This window comes from Triturus cristatus, chromosome 9 (assembly GCF_964204655.1).
Source record: "Triturus cristatus chromosome 9, aTriCri1.1, whole genome shotgun sequence".
NCBI classification, from domain to species: Eukaryota; Metazoa; Chordata; class Amphibia; order Caudata; family Salamandridae; genus Triturus; species Triturus cristatus.
In genome coordinates, this window is record NC_140592.1 from 42,289,538 (window position 1) to 42,302,992 (window position 13,455).

Sequence of the window (13,455 nt, forward strand, 5' to 3'; positions counted from 1 at the left end):
GCAGGGACCAATTCGCTACTTGGGAATTAAACTGCTGAAAAAAAATCCAAGGATGTGTGTAACTTGAACTTACCCGGCTTGCTGGACATACTATTTAAAGGTTGCAGATATCTGGGTTTGGAGGAATAATTTGGATTAAAATGAACTTCTAATTCACTTTGCTATATGTGGCCGAATTGCTCCTGTTATAGAGAGTCAGATGAAAGCTCAAACAATTTCTGTGGAATGGTATGAAACCAGGAACATATAGTGATGCTTTACCATTCGACAAGAGATTGAGTATTCGGTTTCTCCACATTGAACACCGTATAGACCCTAAGCAAATTCGCCCAGCCTAGAGTGGTCCTCACCTCACACAACCAAACATTTGAAATTGACTAAAGCGAATGTACTCCAACATCCCTTTTGCACAGGTCCTCTGGCTGTCCTCTAAGCCATAGGAATAAATAAGAGTCACTGGACTCCTAATCATTGGAACACAGTGCTGCGAGGGGTATTTCCAGTTGTCTTTGGCTTTGTACTGATGCCAATAGTGTATAACCACGACTTTGGACCAGGGAAGATGGGTGTGACTTTCAGGTTGTTGCGCCAAGAGAGACATTGGTGCTGGGAGACTTATGAAACAGCAGAGGTTTGAGACAGAGTTGTGCATACAGTTAGTACATCTGACCCAGCGAGGCAACTATAGGCTATCCCAAATGAGATGCAACAAACTTCCATGCAGAGACGGGGGAACCAGGGAACTGACTATTAGAAGAACTTTTCAAAAAGGAGTAACCAGAAGGAAAGGTCTCAATGCTACAGAAAGCCATATGTACATTGTTCACGACACACAATGAGATGGCAAAATAGGATCTGGCTGATGGTCTCTGAAGAAATTGGATGCATTACCTGAATAAGGGCATCAAAAACTAAAACATTTCTACAAAATAATAATGCATTGGTATAGGACTCCATTAAGACTAGAAACCATTAACAACACCCCTACTGCTTGTTAGAAAGAGGTGGGCAAAGGGGCAGAGAATAACAAATGTTTTTGTCCCAACTGCTAGTAAAAGACTTTTGGGGAAGCATTTAGAGATTATACGAGATATAAGAAGAATGACAATCTTGCTAGAACCGCTTATATTGCTCCTAGGCTGCACAGTTAACAAAAGCGTGTCCACTGATGTCCTACTTCAGCCTCTTGGCTACAACTTGAAGCTAGAATACCTTAAGCTGAGGTGTGGAAGTCTTCTGATCCCGCACCGGAGCAGTTATGGTGGGATAAAATAAGCAATTTTGTGCGATGTTAAATCTAACAGCCTTACTACATGATAATCCATAAAATGTTGATAAAGTATGGACTGCGTTTCAACCCTTTGTAAATAGAGAACTACACAGAGACTAACATGAGCGCTACTAGCCAGAGAGGGAGGAGATGTGGGTAACTCAAGCCGGCTCCTTCAGAAATGTCAAACTGCTAGAAACCCAACGATAAATTGGACTCATGAGATACCAAATCAAATGCATATGTACAATGCTACTCAGCTACTGGACAAGAAATATAATGAACAAGGGAGTTGTACAATATTTACAAGCAATATACCCGATGTGTTGAGATGTACCTGTGCTCCCTCCCCATTATTCCCCACTCTAAAAAAAAAAAATATTTAATACCTTTTATTATTTCATATATGCTCTTTGATTCCATTTGAAAAATAAAAAATAAAGTGGTTAAATAACAAAGTCAGCTTCCCTTCCACAAGAGCGAAACCTACCTGTATTGTCTCTGGTCTCCAACGAAAAGGGCCATTATTCAGAGCTCCATTAAACATAGGAATAAACTGGGTCCCGAACTGGTTAATGGACTACAGTGCCTTGGACAGTGTCCTAAGTGGCAACAGGACTCTCCAAGATTAAAAACTGGCAGCACCGTTTACTGGGACTGTAAATTCATTGAGGTGGGGTACCTGTTGTCTGTGTAGTGGGTTTTGTGGCTTAAGGATTTTTTTGGAGCCTCGGCATCTGTATCCTTTGCTTGAACAAAAACCTTCACAAGAGAAGAGATCATGCAAGAAAAAAAAAAACCCTGAAAGTCCACACGTCGACCGGAGTGAAGCTTCACAACTTGCCAAATGAGTGGAAAAGGTTATGGCTAGTATGTATGAGCTATAAAAGCATTAGCACCACATAGAAACTCGCAAATGGTGATGCACCAACATCAGGCCTTTCCAGATATAGCCGGACTTAAAACGCCAAATGCAACTGCAAAAGAACTAGCTTTCATCTTTTAGAGAAAGGCTGGTTTCATCCAAAAAGGAGTACATCTTTATGTGAAAAGTCCAAGACGATTTCAACAGTTAGCAATTAGTGAAATGTTAGGTTGGCTACAAAGGACTTGGTTGGATCTGATAATTGCCATTTCTTTCATCCACTTTGAGAGTTTCCTCAAATGTATGCACTAACTCCAACATTACAGCTGGTTGTGGTACTCATGTTCGGGAGCTTGTAAGCTTGCTTTAGCAAGACGGGTCTTTGTTACATATAATGGTCTTGTGTCTTAATGTCTGGAGGAGCCAATTTAACACGACTCAAATGGAATTTAAAAGCACTTCAAAAACCAAGAAGTTCTCATCTCAATCCACATGAATTGAAATCCATGGCTCAGGGAAATCGCATTCTTACTGATTTAAAAAAAATAATTTACCTGTGACAAAAGAGGGAAACACCAACTTTCATTTCACAATCAAAGTAATACAGACACTTCTCTGGACAGCATTCAATGGACCGGCTTTCAATCGGACATGCACTAACTTGGGTCCTTTCTAGGCTTCCCTATCAAGTACTTCTCTCCTGCCTACCAAACTCAAATTAGAAGAACTAAACTTTAAGAACTTTTTCCAAGTCGATTTTACTTGCATCACGAGCAAACATTCCACGATGTTGATTAAAATTAGCCTCATACTGAACAGGGAGGTAATGCGGCATAACATACTTTGTCCATCAGGCTACTTACGTGTTTCGAAGAGCAAGGCTGCACTCTTGCGTCAGCTAATAGTTGAGTAGAGTTGGACTTGTGCCTAGGAAACATATGTCAATCAGTATTTTAAAGTGTATTACATTTGGTGCCTTAGGGGGAAAAAAACATACATTTCATTGTTCTAGGAACTGGACCTACAGTAACCTGGGTAAAGAAGGTAAACACTGGAAACCAAAAAGCATGCAACATTTTTAGACCTCTCTCGCACTGCCACGGTTACTTTTACTGGATTTAGAAACTTTGTCTAGAGGCACCATATTTTGTGAGTAGGCAGACAGGTATATAGAAGAAAGAGTGATTTACAGAGAAAGAGACTGAGGCAAAGACAATTGCACCTATCACTTATAGTGAATATAATTTCCTTCATGTGGTGCTCCAAATGGGATGAACAGTCCCCTATTCTTCTTTGTAAGGATATCACCCTTAATCGAATTAAACAAATGTGACCAGCACACACTCTTAAATAGCCATGTAGGCTACTGAGAATCCTTTTTTTATCTTGTGAAAAATTGAATAAAATGTTCTAAAGAAACAAGGACTCTTGTGCATGAATTGCTGTGCAACCTACGTTGTAAAAAGCCAAGAACCACTTGAATACTGCTAATTAAGTGTGTGTGCTGGTCACGTTTGTTTAATAGGTATATAGAAGAAACTTAGAAAATATCAATGCTGTATCTTGAGAGGGGGCATGATTCAAGCCGTAGAGCCAAGTTCTGCAAATGTAGTTGAAAAAGCTTTTTTATATGAAATTGTAATTCAGTTTTACTAGGCTATCCTTTAACCACAAATATAGATCTTAAATCGCTATGCTTATTACTGATTGTAGTGGATGCGGAAACAACTGTGCGTGATGCAATCAGTCAGTCAATATAACTTTATTCGATCTCAAAGAATAAGATCATAAAAGTACAATGTATCATAAAATGTTCATTCATGCAATACAGTTCCAATAAAGTTTAAAGAACATAGATTAAAATGGATAAAACCATACAAACACAATCACTAGAAACTCTATATTACATTATATTAAATTCATCCAAATCCAATAAAATATGCAAAGAACGCTAAGGCCATTTTGATAAGAGCATTGGTTAAAAATGGTGATGCTATCATTCCATGATAGTGCAAACACCTTCCTGGGTTTATACTAAGGAGGTGAAGTTTCAGTCATGGAGTAAATATTTTTTTTAAAAGTCATAACTTACAGCAGGACTTTGAATCTCCACATAAGTCTGTGCACATCGGCACCTACACCATGGACACAGTGATTACAAAACAGTCCCGTTTTACTTTCTCAGGCATGCCAATCCCCTGGGAATGAGGTAGAGAGAAAAGAAACTCACCTTTCTAAAATATCTGAAATCTGCCAATGGAAGTGAACTAATACAAGCTTTGTTACCGAGTGAGAAACCTGAAATCAAGAAAGAAGGATGCAGGTTTCAGGGACATACGCAACCTTGTGTTAAATACTATACATTTAATTTGTTAAAAATATGCAGTTATTCTTAGTTTCATGCAAGATCCATGCCTACAAAGTATAACACTGATCAAGGAAATGCACCTCACATGTGGGGGAATAGAATTTCTAAAGTGACAAGCAGATAAAACCCAGCAACGGCTTAATGTAAGATCAGAGACGTAGGGTGTTCAGTCAGCACCCCTGAGTTTCACACAATCCATTTAGCCTCCCCTCACAAACCTACTTATGACATGGCAGTGAAAATGGATGTGGCCCAACAACACGTTGTTTAGAGCAACGTACATGACACATTTACGACTACAGTGCAAAGATGAAATTCAAGAGTATTACAACATTAGAGCTCTATACTGTATCGATTGAAAATTACTTTACAGATGGAAGCAGCTCTCCTAATTGTCACAAGAACTTTTCAATATCACTTTAATTTACTGTGCAAATGTAACCCTCTGCACCTTGATTTTAGTTATATATTTTTAAAACAAATGTCTGGAATAAACCATATATGCAGATCGGCAAAGTGCAATTACCAGTATTGATGGAGTGTGGATATAGATCTATATTTTTATACATATACATTACCTTCTGGCGATCGCCGGTAGGTAGTTCTAGTTAGGACCTAGTTTCCACAGGAAAAGCGGGTTTTGTTTTGCTAATAACTTCGGAGCTGTTTGACAAACCATCATAATATTTTGAAAACTAGTTTGCCATTCACTTCTGCTGCTTTCTGGAACGTTTTGGGGTGATTCGTCAAGTGGGGGCCGAGAAAAAGGGGGGTCCCAAAATGCTTTCTCCTCCAAGCAATTTCCCATAGGGATTGTAGACACTACAGCTTGAACCACTTAACGGAATTACACCAAATTTGGCAAAAAGGTAGATGTTGGTCCAGAAAGCCCTATTTGTGTAAATCCGTTAAGTACTTTTGGAGTTATAAAAGAAAAATTATTGATGTATATCTAGGGACGTGATGAGATTTGATTGGTTACCACCACTTCAACCAGGCAGTGTTGGCAGCTATCTTGAGAGACTGTTTTTCAGCCTGAGTCTCAAACAATCCACCTCAAAGGAATACCCTGACCCAAAAAATACCCTGGCCCAAAAAATTATTCTTTTGTTTTTAAGTTCGCCGCAAATTTTGCAGAGGATCTGTGGCAAAATATAATAAAAACACAAGCGCGGTCTCCGAGTATTTTGACCTCTCCCCAGCCCCCGGAAGCCATTTCCCTGGGAAGATATATATTATTTACGATGTGGGGCGGACCCGCATCCCCAGGCTGATTTTGGGCTCAGTGACCCCATTCCCCTGGGGCCTGGCCTTCAAAAATACTGGGAGGGGGGCACATGGACCTCCTCCCGGGCCGATATTGGCCTGAGGCGCTCCATCCCACGGGCCCAGATGTAATTTCAAAAGGGAGGGGGGCAGGCAAACCCCATGCAGGAATCACTAATGGCCCTGGGACCCCCATCCCCCAGGGGCGGCTGGCAAAGTGAGCAAGGTACCTCAAGCTAGCCTGGCTCATGAGGGTTGTTACCCCGAAACCGCTTTCCAGGATGCTTGTTTCTGGTCCAGGGAAGACCTGGTTTGGCAGTTCGAGCTGGACTGTTCCGATGAGGAACAGGGTCAAGACTGAATTGCACATGGCTGAGTCTGAACTGGGGTGGCAAAGTGAGCTAAAGAACGATGATGGATTCAACCCAGATCTGTGACTGGGGGTGAGTGTCTGAGAAGTTTCAGCGCTCCGTCTATCATCTCCTTCTGTTTGCTTTGTCCCAGGAGTCAAAACCAACCGGGGGAAAACATTAAACTTTAAGGAAAAAAACATGAAATTCACCAGCATGGTTAGCAGCTCCAACTAGAAATTGGATCGCCGCCGTGCACTGCTTAGGATCTCACTTATGATGTTTTATGATATCATATGACATCACTGATGACATCATACAGTATTTGTTTACATATTGGCGGGTAGCTACCATATTACGTTTCTACCTAATTTTGTATAGCCTGTGTGCAGCTAATGGGTGTAAATGTTTCCAAAACTCATGCACTCCTACTGCATCATAGGTGTGTAGAGGCACTGAACACATTATAAATCTTTGTATTGAAGAGTAACTCTGGGTGCAAGTGAAGAGACAGCATGTTCCATAGAAGTTTTTTGGTACTGCAGAAAAAAGTATCCAACAAGGCACAAATTTTACGTACTATATACTAAGTATTTATTGTAAACAGCCTTGAGTTATTAGACAGAATTGTCTCAGTATGACAATTTCTACTTAACGCACAAGAGTGTGTACACCAAGTACTCATCAATGTACGAGTGCTTGTTTTGCTACATGCTATAGAGGGGTACAGTCACTGGCCTGAAATGGAAGATGAGACCAATATATTTTAAAAGTCTATTGGGACTGAATAGACTATAAAATAACTCAATGTTTGTATGCACATCTTAGCTCAAGCCGCAGGATATATGCATGATAACCAAATATTTGCAAGTTATCAGCTGCCACCGACACAAAGGACTTACATGTGGTATCCTATTTATCAATATTTCCATAAATTATATACATATGTAAAATAAAATGTAAATATAAACAGTATTATTCGAGGACAATCTAAAGTGACTACGGGTTAAAGTGCAATTGTCCAAAGGTTTTAAAGTGATCCCATGCTTATTTGCAAAAGCTCCAACCCCAGGATCTATGCGTGATAATCATATTTCATGGCATACTCGGGTCTATAAAAATCAATGTAGGCAAAAATGATAATACTTAAAGTTTGTCCAAAGTTTGTTTTCAAGTGCAAAGAATCCAATAGAAATTCAAGTACTTATAAGTCTATCCTTACACGTTCAATTAACAGTCCTTGGCATATTGACACATGCTGCCCACTAAATCAGCAAGCTCCACGGTACAATCTTACAAAGGGCAAACAATTACTGACTGACATGACCCATCACTGTCTGGGAAATATAGGCTCCAAGTAAGGAAGGAAAATCCTCACACATGGGAATAGATTAATTCTTGAAGGAAAGTATAGTGGCTACTACAGTGCAGAGGGAATAAATAAGCCATAAACAATATTTCAAATGAAGGGATAGACCAACAAGCAACCATAGTACTATAATACTAAACTAGATTCGGTTTCAATTGATTTAAATAATTTCATAACAGTGAACAGTAACAGAGCTTCTAACAATGTACAGGCAACGGAATAAGCCTTCAGTAGGAAGACATTATGATGCACGATGCTGTTGTCATAAATCCATATCATAATCAAACAATATATATGGGAGTCTGTTTGGATAAGTCTCTACAAAATCTGGATACCTACATTTTGGCAATATTTCACAATTCTCTCCCACAAAGCTGTTAAACGTTATCATGAAGTGTTGAGGGACCGGCCCATACACGGACAGGGATTTAAATTCCCGCCATCGACCCCTGCCCCTCCCCTCCCTCGAACCTTCCCCGCGTCTGCGAAAACCTAGCACGGCGACAGGCAAGGACACTGCTCTCCGACATTAGACTCACAATGTCTCTAATCCCAGATATGGTGCACTCCCCAGTTTACATGTCCCCAGTTCGTTAATAGTAATTAGTTGGCCGCGCTTCACCGACCTGAGGGACAACTCACTCAGGGGATATGGATACATTTAGCAGCCCCCATGTAATGCGGCATCCACAGCGCACGTCGGTGGGATGGGCCCAGACATAGGATAGGGCAGGGACCTTGACACTCTAAGCCTGTGAGATCCGCTGACTATAATAGCAACATCTGTACACGCTGGTCCAAGGGCACATGTTTACTGTAAATCCATACGTACATATGCAATATGTTTACTATAAATGCCAGTAAAAAGAATTTAATAAAAAAAAGAAGTGTTGAGGGACAGTAATATTCATGTCACACCATAAACGTATAATTTGATGTAGATTCAAGCTCTGACCAGAACATTAAAGGGCATTTGCTTACTATTCTTAGCCTCTCCAGAGGAGCTTCAGTTGTGGTTTTGGTCATGCTGAAAGTTACAACTGCCACAACAGTTTAAGCTTTCTTGCAGAGGGGCAACAGGGTATCCTTGAGGTCTGTGCCGTCTTACTTCGCTCATAATCATTTCCACCATAGAAAGTGCCCCTCTTTCAGCGAAGGATAAACATTCCAGTTAAGATGATACTGCCATCACACTGCTTTCCGGTACTTATTATATTTCTGAATGGCTTGGCTAGCGCCAAATGTAATACTTTGTACTTAGCCTAAATAGTTTTATTCATGCCACATGAACACAGAGCCTACGGAGTATTTCTGCATAGCTCAAATGAGATTCAAGTGGGTTTTCCTTCTTGGCACCCTATCATAGTGTCTAGATTTGTGTAGTGCTGCTAGGGAGACTGCTCTTAAATGCACATGGACTAGACCTGGGCATACAACCCAACAGTTGTTGAAAGTTGCCATGGGACTCTTACTAGAGGTTCTGATCTGTCTCCTCCTTTGTTTGGCACCCCGTTTGCAGGCAAAGCCTAATCCAGGAAGGGTTCTGGTGGTGGCCTACAACTTCTAAGTCTATACCTCAATGAAACAAGTGTTGTAGAGATTTTTTATATCCATTCCTTTGTCTTTTAATTTTTTTATTCTGGGATTCAATTGAAAGCACCTTTGTCTTCAGGGCGGAGTAGTTCCTACTTTGAATGTCCTACCCAAGAGAAGGGCCATACAAGAACTGCTGAATGTATCCTGGAGTCACGTCTATTGCCAGACTAATACTTGTAGAGGCCAAGTAACTTGATGTGTTGAATAGTTGTTCTTTTTAAAGAAGCCAGAGCAATCATAGAACCCTCTCGAATGATCATGTCATGGTCTCATTGTTTCCACTGCAGGAGGAAAGTCCTAGTTGGTGTTTCTAAGAGCTAAAATAAACAAGCGTTCTGACCCAATTTAATGATATTTAATCGACTTCAGAAAGGTGAATAGTACAGTAGGCATCAACATGATTCTAACTCGTGACCTATAAGTTGGTAGCACTGAGGGACTGCTTAAAATACTGAGACATCTTAATGGCTACTACTGGGAACCCAGCCTCTGCATACAAAATTGCCTCTACAAACGAAATAGCCTCCGCTCTTACAGAATCTCTATCAAATGTCTGGAGTAAAATACATTTCTCCTGCATTGAGTTAAGTGCGAGTATTTCTCCATTTTGCCTCTGATGCCCGCCCTTCTGATGAAAGCCCTTTACAGCAGCTCAGATCATCATGCAGACGATTCACTGTCGTTAGCTGCCCTCACTGCATCCCCAAACTGTCGAAGGGGGCAAAACAAATTACTGAAATGTCAACTTTCAAAGTAAACTTCTAGAAATATGAAACTAATTTGATAAGTGAAATTTATTGAAAAATAACTAACTACAAACCTATTTTTAAAGTTGTAAATGAATTTAATCTTGAAAACAGTTCTTTCAGTTCACATAGACACTTTAAGCAAATACTCCTTATTTATCTGCAACCTCCAACTCTTTTAAGGAAATATGTTGTCTTTGGGGGCTGCAGGAATCCCCTAACCCGTCCTTTCTATGTCCACATCTATACATCCATCAATTTCATAAAGAAATTCATGGTGCCTCCTTATACATTGATGCACACCAATGCTGCCATGCCTCAATAAAGGACAACAAATGAACAAGGAGAAGAACTGATTTCTTTATGAATAATGAAAAGGAATATGCTACTTACCAGTATGCATCTGTTCTTGGCATGTAGAGCTGCAGAGTTGTACACTTAGCATAGATCGCCATCTGGTGTTGGGCCCGGATGTTTGCAGTTTGTTTTTCTTCTTGGACAGTCTTTGGAAGTCACGAGTTCGGTGACTCCTCCTTCGGTCCGTACTGCGCATGGGCTTCGGCTCCATCCTCAGATTGTTTCTCGCCAACAGGGAAATGATGGAGCGTAGTAATAACAGTGAGAAACCCATGTGTGTTGTATCTAAATAAGATGGACTGGAACGGATACAGGTAGCCGGGGAGGCGGGTGGGCGTGTACAACTCTGCAGCTCTACATGCCAAGAACAGATGCATACTGGTAAGTAGCATATTCCGTTCGAGGCATATGAGCTGCAGATTGTACACTTAGCATAGATTATATAGCAGTACCCAACCTTAGCGGCGACCACCGGCATCCGTTGCAGTGGTTTGAAAAAGTGTCTTTAGTACAGCCTGGCCCACACTAGCTTGCTGCTTGGAATGCACGTCTACACAGTAATGTTTTGTGAAGGTGTGCGGTGTTGACCATGTGGCTGCTTTGCAGATGTCATCTAAGGGTATGTTCCCTAGAAAAGCCATAGAAGCCCCTAACTTTCTAGTAGAGTGGGCTTTAGGTGGAACAGATAATGTTCTTTTTGCCTTCTGATAGCAAATTTGTATGCACTTTACAATCCACCTAGCTATCCCTGATTTAGAAATGGGGTTGCCTTTATGTGGTGGAGAGAAGGAAACAAACAATTGTTTAGTTTTCCTGAAAGGTTGCGTTCTTTGTATGTAGTACAGCAAAGCCCTCTTAACATCAAGTGTATGTAGAGCCCTTTCTGCAACAGATTGAGGTTGCGAGAAGAAGACAGGTAATTCCACCGATTGATTGAGATGGAAGGGGGAAATGACCTTGGGCAGAAACTTCGGATTTGTACGAAGTATGACCTTGCTGTGATGTATTTGTAGGAAGGGTTCCTGTATAGGGAACGCTTGTATTTCACCAACCCTTCTAAGGGAAGTGATAGCTACGAGAAAAGCTGTTTTCTTAGGTGAGAAACTGTAGCTCACATTTGTGCATTGGTTCGAAGGGCGGACCCATTAGCCGTGTAAGAACTACATTTAGATTCCATACAGGGGAAGGTGGTGCCCTGGGAGGAATTACTCGTTTAAGGCCTTCTATAAAGGCTTTAATAGCGGGCACTCTGAACAGTGATAAATGCTGTCTGTTTTGTAGATAAGCAGCGATCGCTGCTAGGTGTAGGCGTATGGATGAATATGCCAGGTTACACCTGTGAAGATGGAGCAGATAACATATGATGTGTTGTATGGATGCATCTAAAGGGTTGATTGTATTGTTACCGCAGTAAATTACAAATCTTTTCCACTTTGCGGCATAGCATGCTCTAGTGGTAGGACGTCTGGCTTCCATGATGATGTTCATGCAATCAGGGGGGAGGTTAAGGTATCCAAATTGTAAGATTTCAGGAGCCAGATCGCAAGGTTGAGCTGAGCTGGGTCCGGGTGCCTGATTTCTCCATGGTTCTGGGTTAGGAGGCATGGGGATAGGAGCAGTTTTTGATGTGGTACCACTGATAGTTGTAGTAGTGTGGTGTACCACGGCTGCCTGGCCCACGTTGGAGCTACTAGAATGAGTGTGAGGGAGTGCTGTTGTAGCTTCCTTACCACTAATGGAATTAGTGGGAGAGGTGGAAAGGCGTATGCAAATCTGCCTGACCAGTTCATCCATATCGCATTGCCCTTGGACAATGGGTGTGGGTATCTGGCGGCGAAGCTTGGGCATTTTTTGTTTTCGTGGGTGGCGAAGAGGTCTATTTGAGGATGCCCCCAGTGTTGGAAGAATGGGTGAAGAACTTGTGGATGCAGTTCCCATTCGTGTAGTTGTTGCGTTTGTCTGCTGAGCAGATCTGCCATGGTGTTTTGTACGCCTGGAACGTGCTGTGCCAGGAGAAAGATGTTTTGGGGAATTGCCCATCTCCATATGCTCTGGGCTAAGCGGGAGAGCTGGGGAGAGTGTGTCCCCCCCTGTTTTTGGATATAATACATCGCAGTCATGTTGTCTGTGCGAATGAGGACTGCTTTGCCTGAAATCTGTTTTTGGAAAGATTTTAGGGCTAGAAAGATCGCCAAGAGCTCCAGATGGTTGATGTGGAGCGACTTTTGCTGTGGCGTCCATAGACCTTGCATTGTGAGGTGTAGGAGGTGCGCTCCCCAGCCGGAGAGCGATGCGTCCGCTGTTAGAATCACCTGAGGAACCGGGTCCAGGAACGGCCGCCCCTTGGAAAGGTTTGTGATGTTCCACCACTGCAGAGAGTGATGTGTGCGGCCGTCCACCAACACCAGATCCATCAGCTGACCCTGGGCCTGGTTCCACTGTTGTGCTAGGCACTCTTGAAGTGGACGCATGTGGAGTCTTGCATGGGGCACTATGAAAATGCAAGACGCCATCATTCCTATGAGCTTCATAAATACTCTTGCTGGAAGAGAATGTTGAGGAAGGAATGTTTTGCGTAAGGCTTGAATGCTTGCGATTCTGGCTGAGTTTGGATAGGCAAAACCCTTGGAGGTGTCTATGGTGGCCCCGAGATATTGCTTTGTGTGAGATGGTATGAGGTGGGACTTTTGGTAGTACACCGTGAAGCCTAGCTGGTGGAGCAGTTGAATGGTGCTGTTTGTATGTTGCACACATTGGTGGTAGGACGCGGCTTTTATGAGCCAGTCGTCTAAGTAAGGGAAGACGTGAATATGTTGACGTCTGAGGTGTGCTGCTACTACTGCTAGGCATTTGGTAAACACCCGTGGTGCGGTGGTGACCCCGAAGGGGAGAATCGTGAATTGGTAATGCTGCCCGTCCACCACGAACCTGAGGTACTTCCTGTGAGAGGGGTGTATTGGAATGTGAAAGTATGCGTGTTTCAGATCCAAGGTAGTGAGAAAGTCTCCCTGACAGAGGAGCGGGAGGACTTGTTGTAGGGTGACCATGTGGAAATGGTCTGAATGTATGTAGGCATTTAGAGGCCGGAGGTCCAGAATGGGTCTGAGGGTCCCGTCTTTCTTTGGTATTAAGAAATATAGGGAGTAGACCCCTAGATTTTGTTGATTGACGGGGACCTGCTCTATAGCGTGTTTTTGGAGGAGTGAGAGTACCTCTTGTTTGAGCAGTGTGGAATGTTCTTGAGACATTGGACGGTGCCTTGGTGGGA

General features: G+C 42.2%; 1 protein-coding gene across 2 annotated transcripts in view; it reads right to left on the minus strand.

Moving 5' to 3' along the window:
- The window catches only part of ARIH2 (ariadne RBR E3 ubiquitin protein ligase 2), a 282,679-nt gene that overhangs the window by 136,627 nt on the left and 132,597 nt on the right, over nt 1–13,455 (minus strand). For both annotated transcript variants that reach the window (XM_085624353.1, XM_085624352.1), the window contains 2 exons: nt 4,366–4,433; nt 2,999–3,062 (listed from right to left, as the gene is read on the minus strand). In XM_085624353.1, the coding sequence (XP_085480479.1) occupies nt 2,999–3,062; nt 4,366–4,433 (132 nt within the window). The remainder of the gene's footprint in view (nt 1–2,998; nt 3,063–4,365; nt 4,434–13,455) is intronic.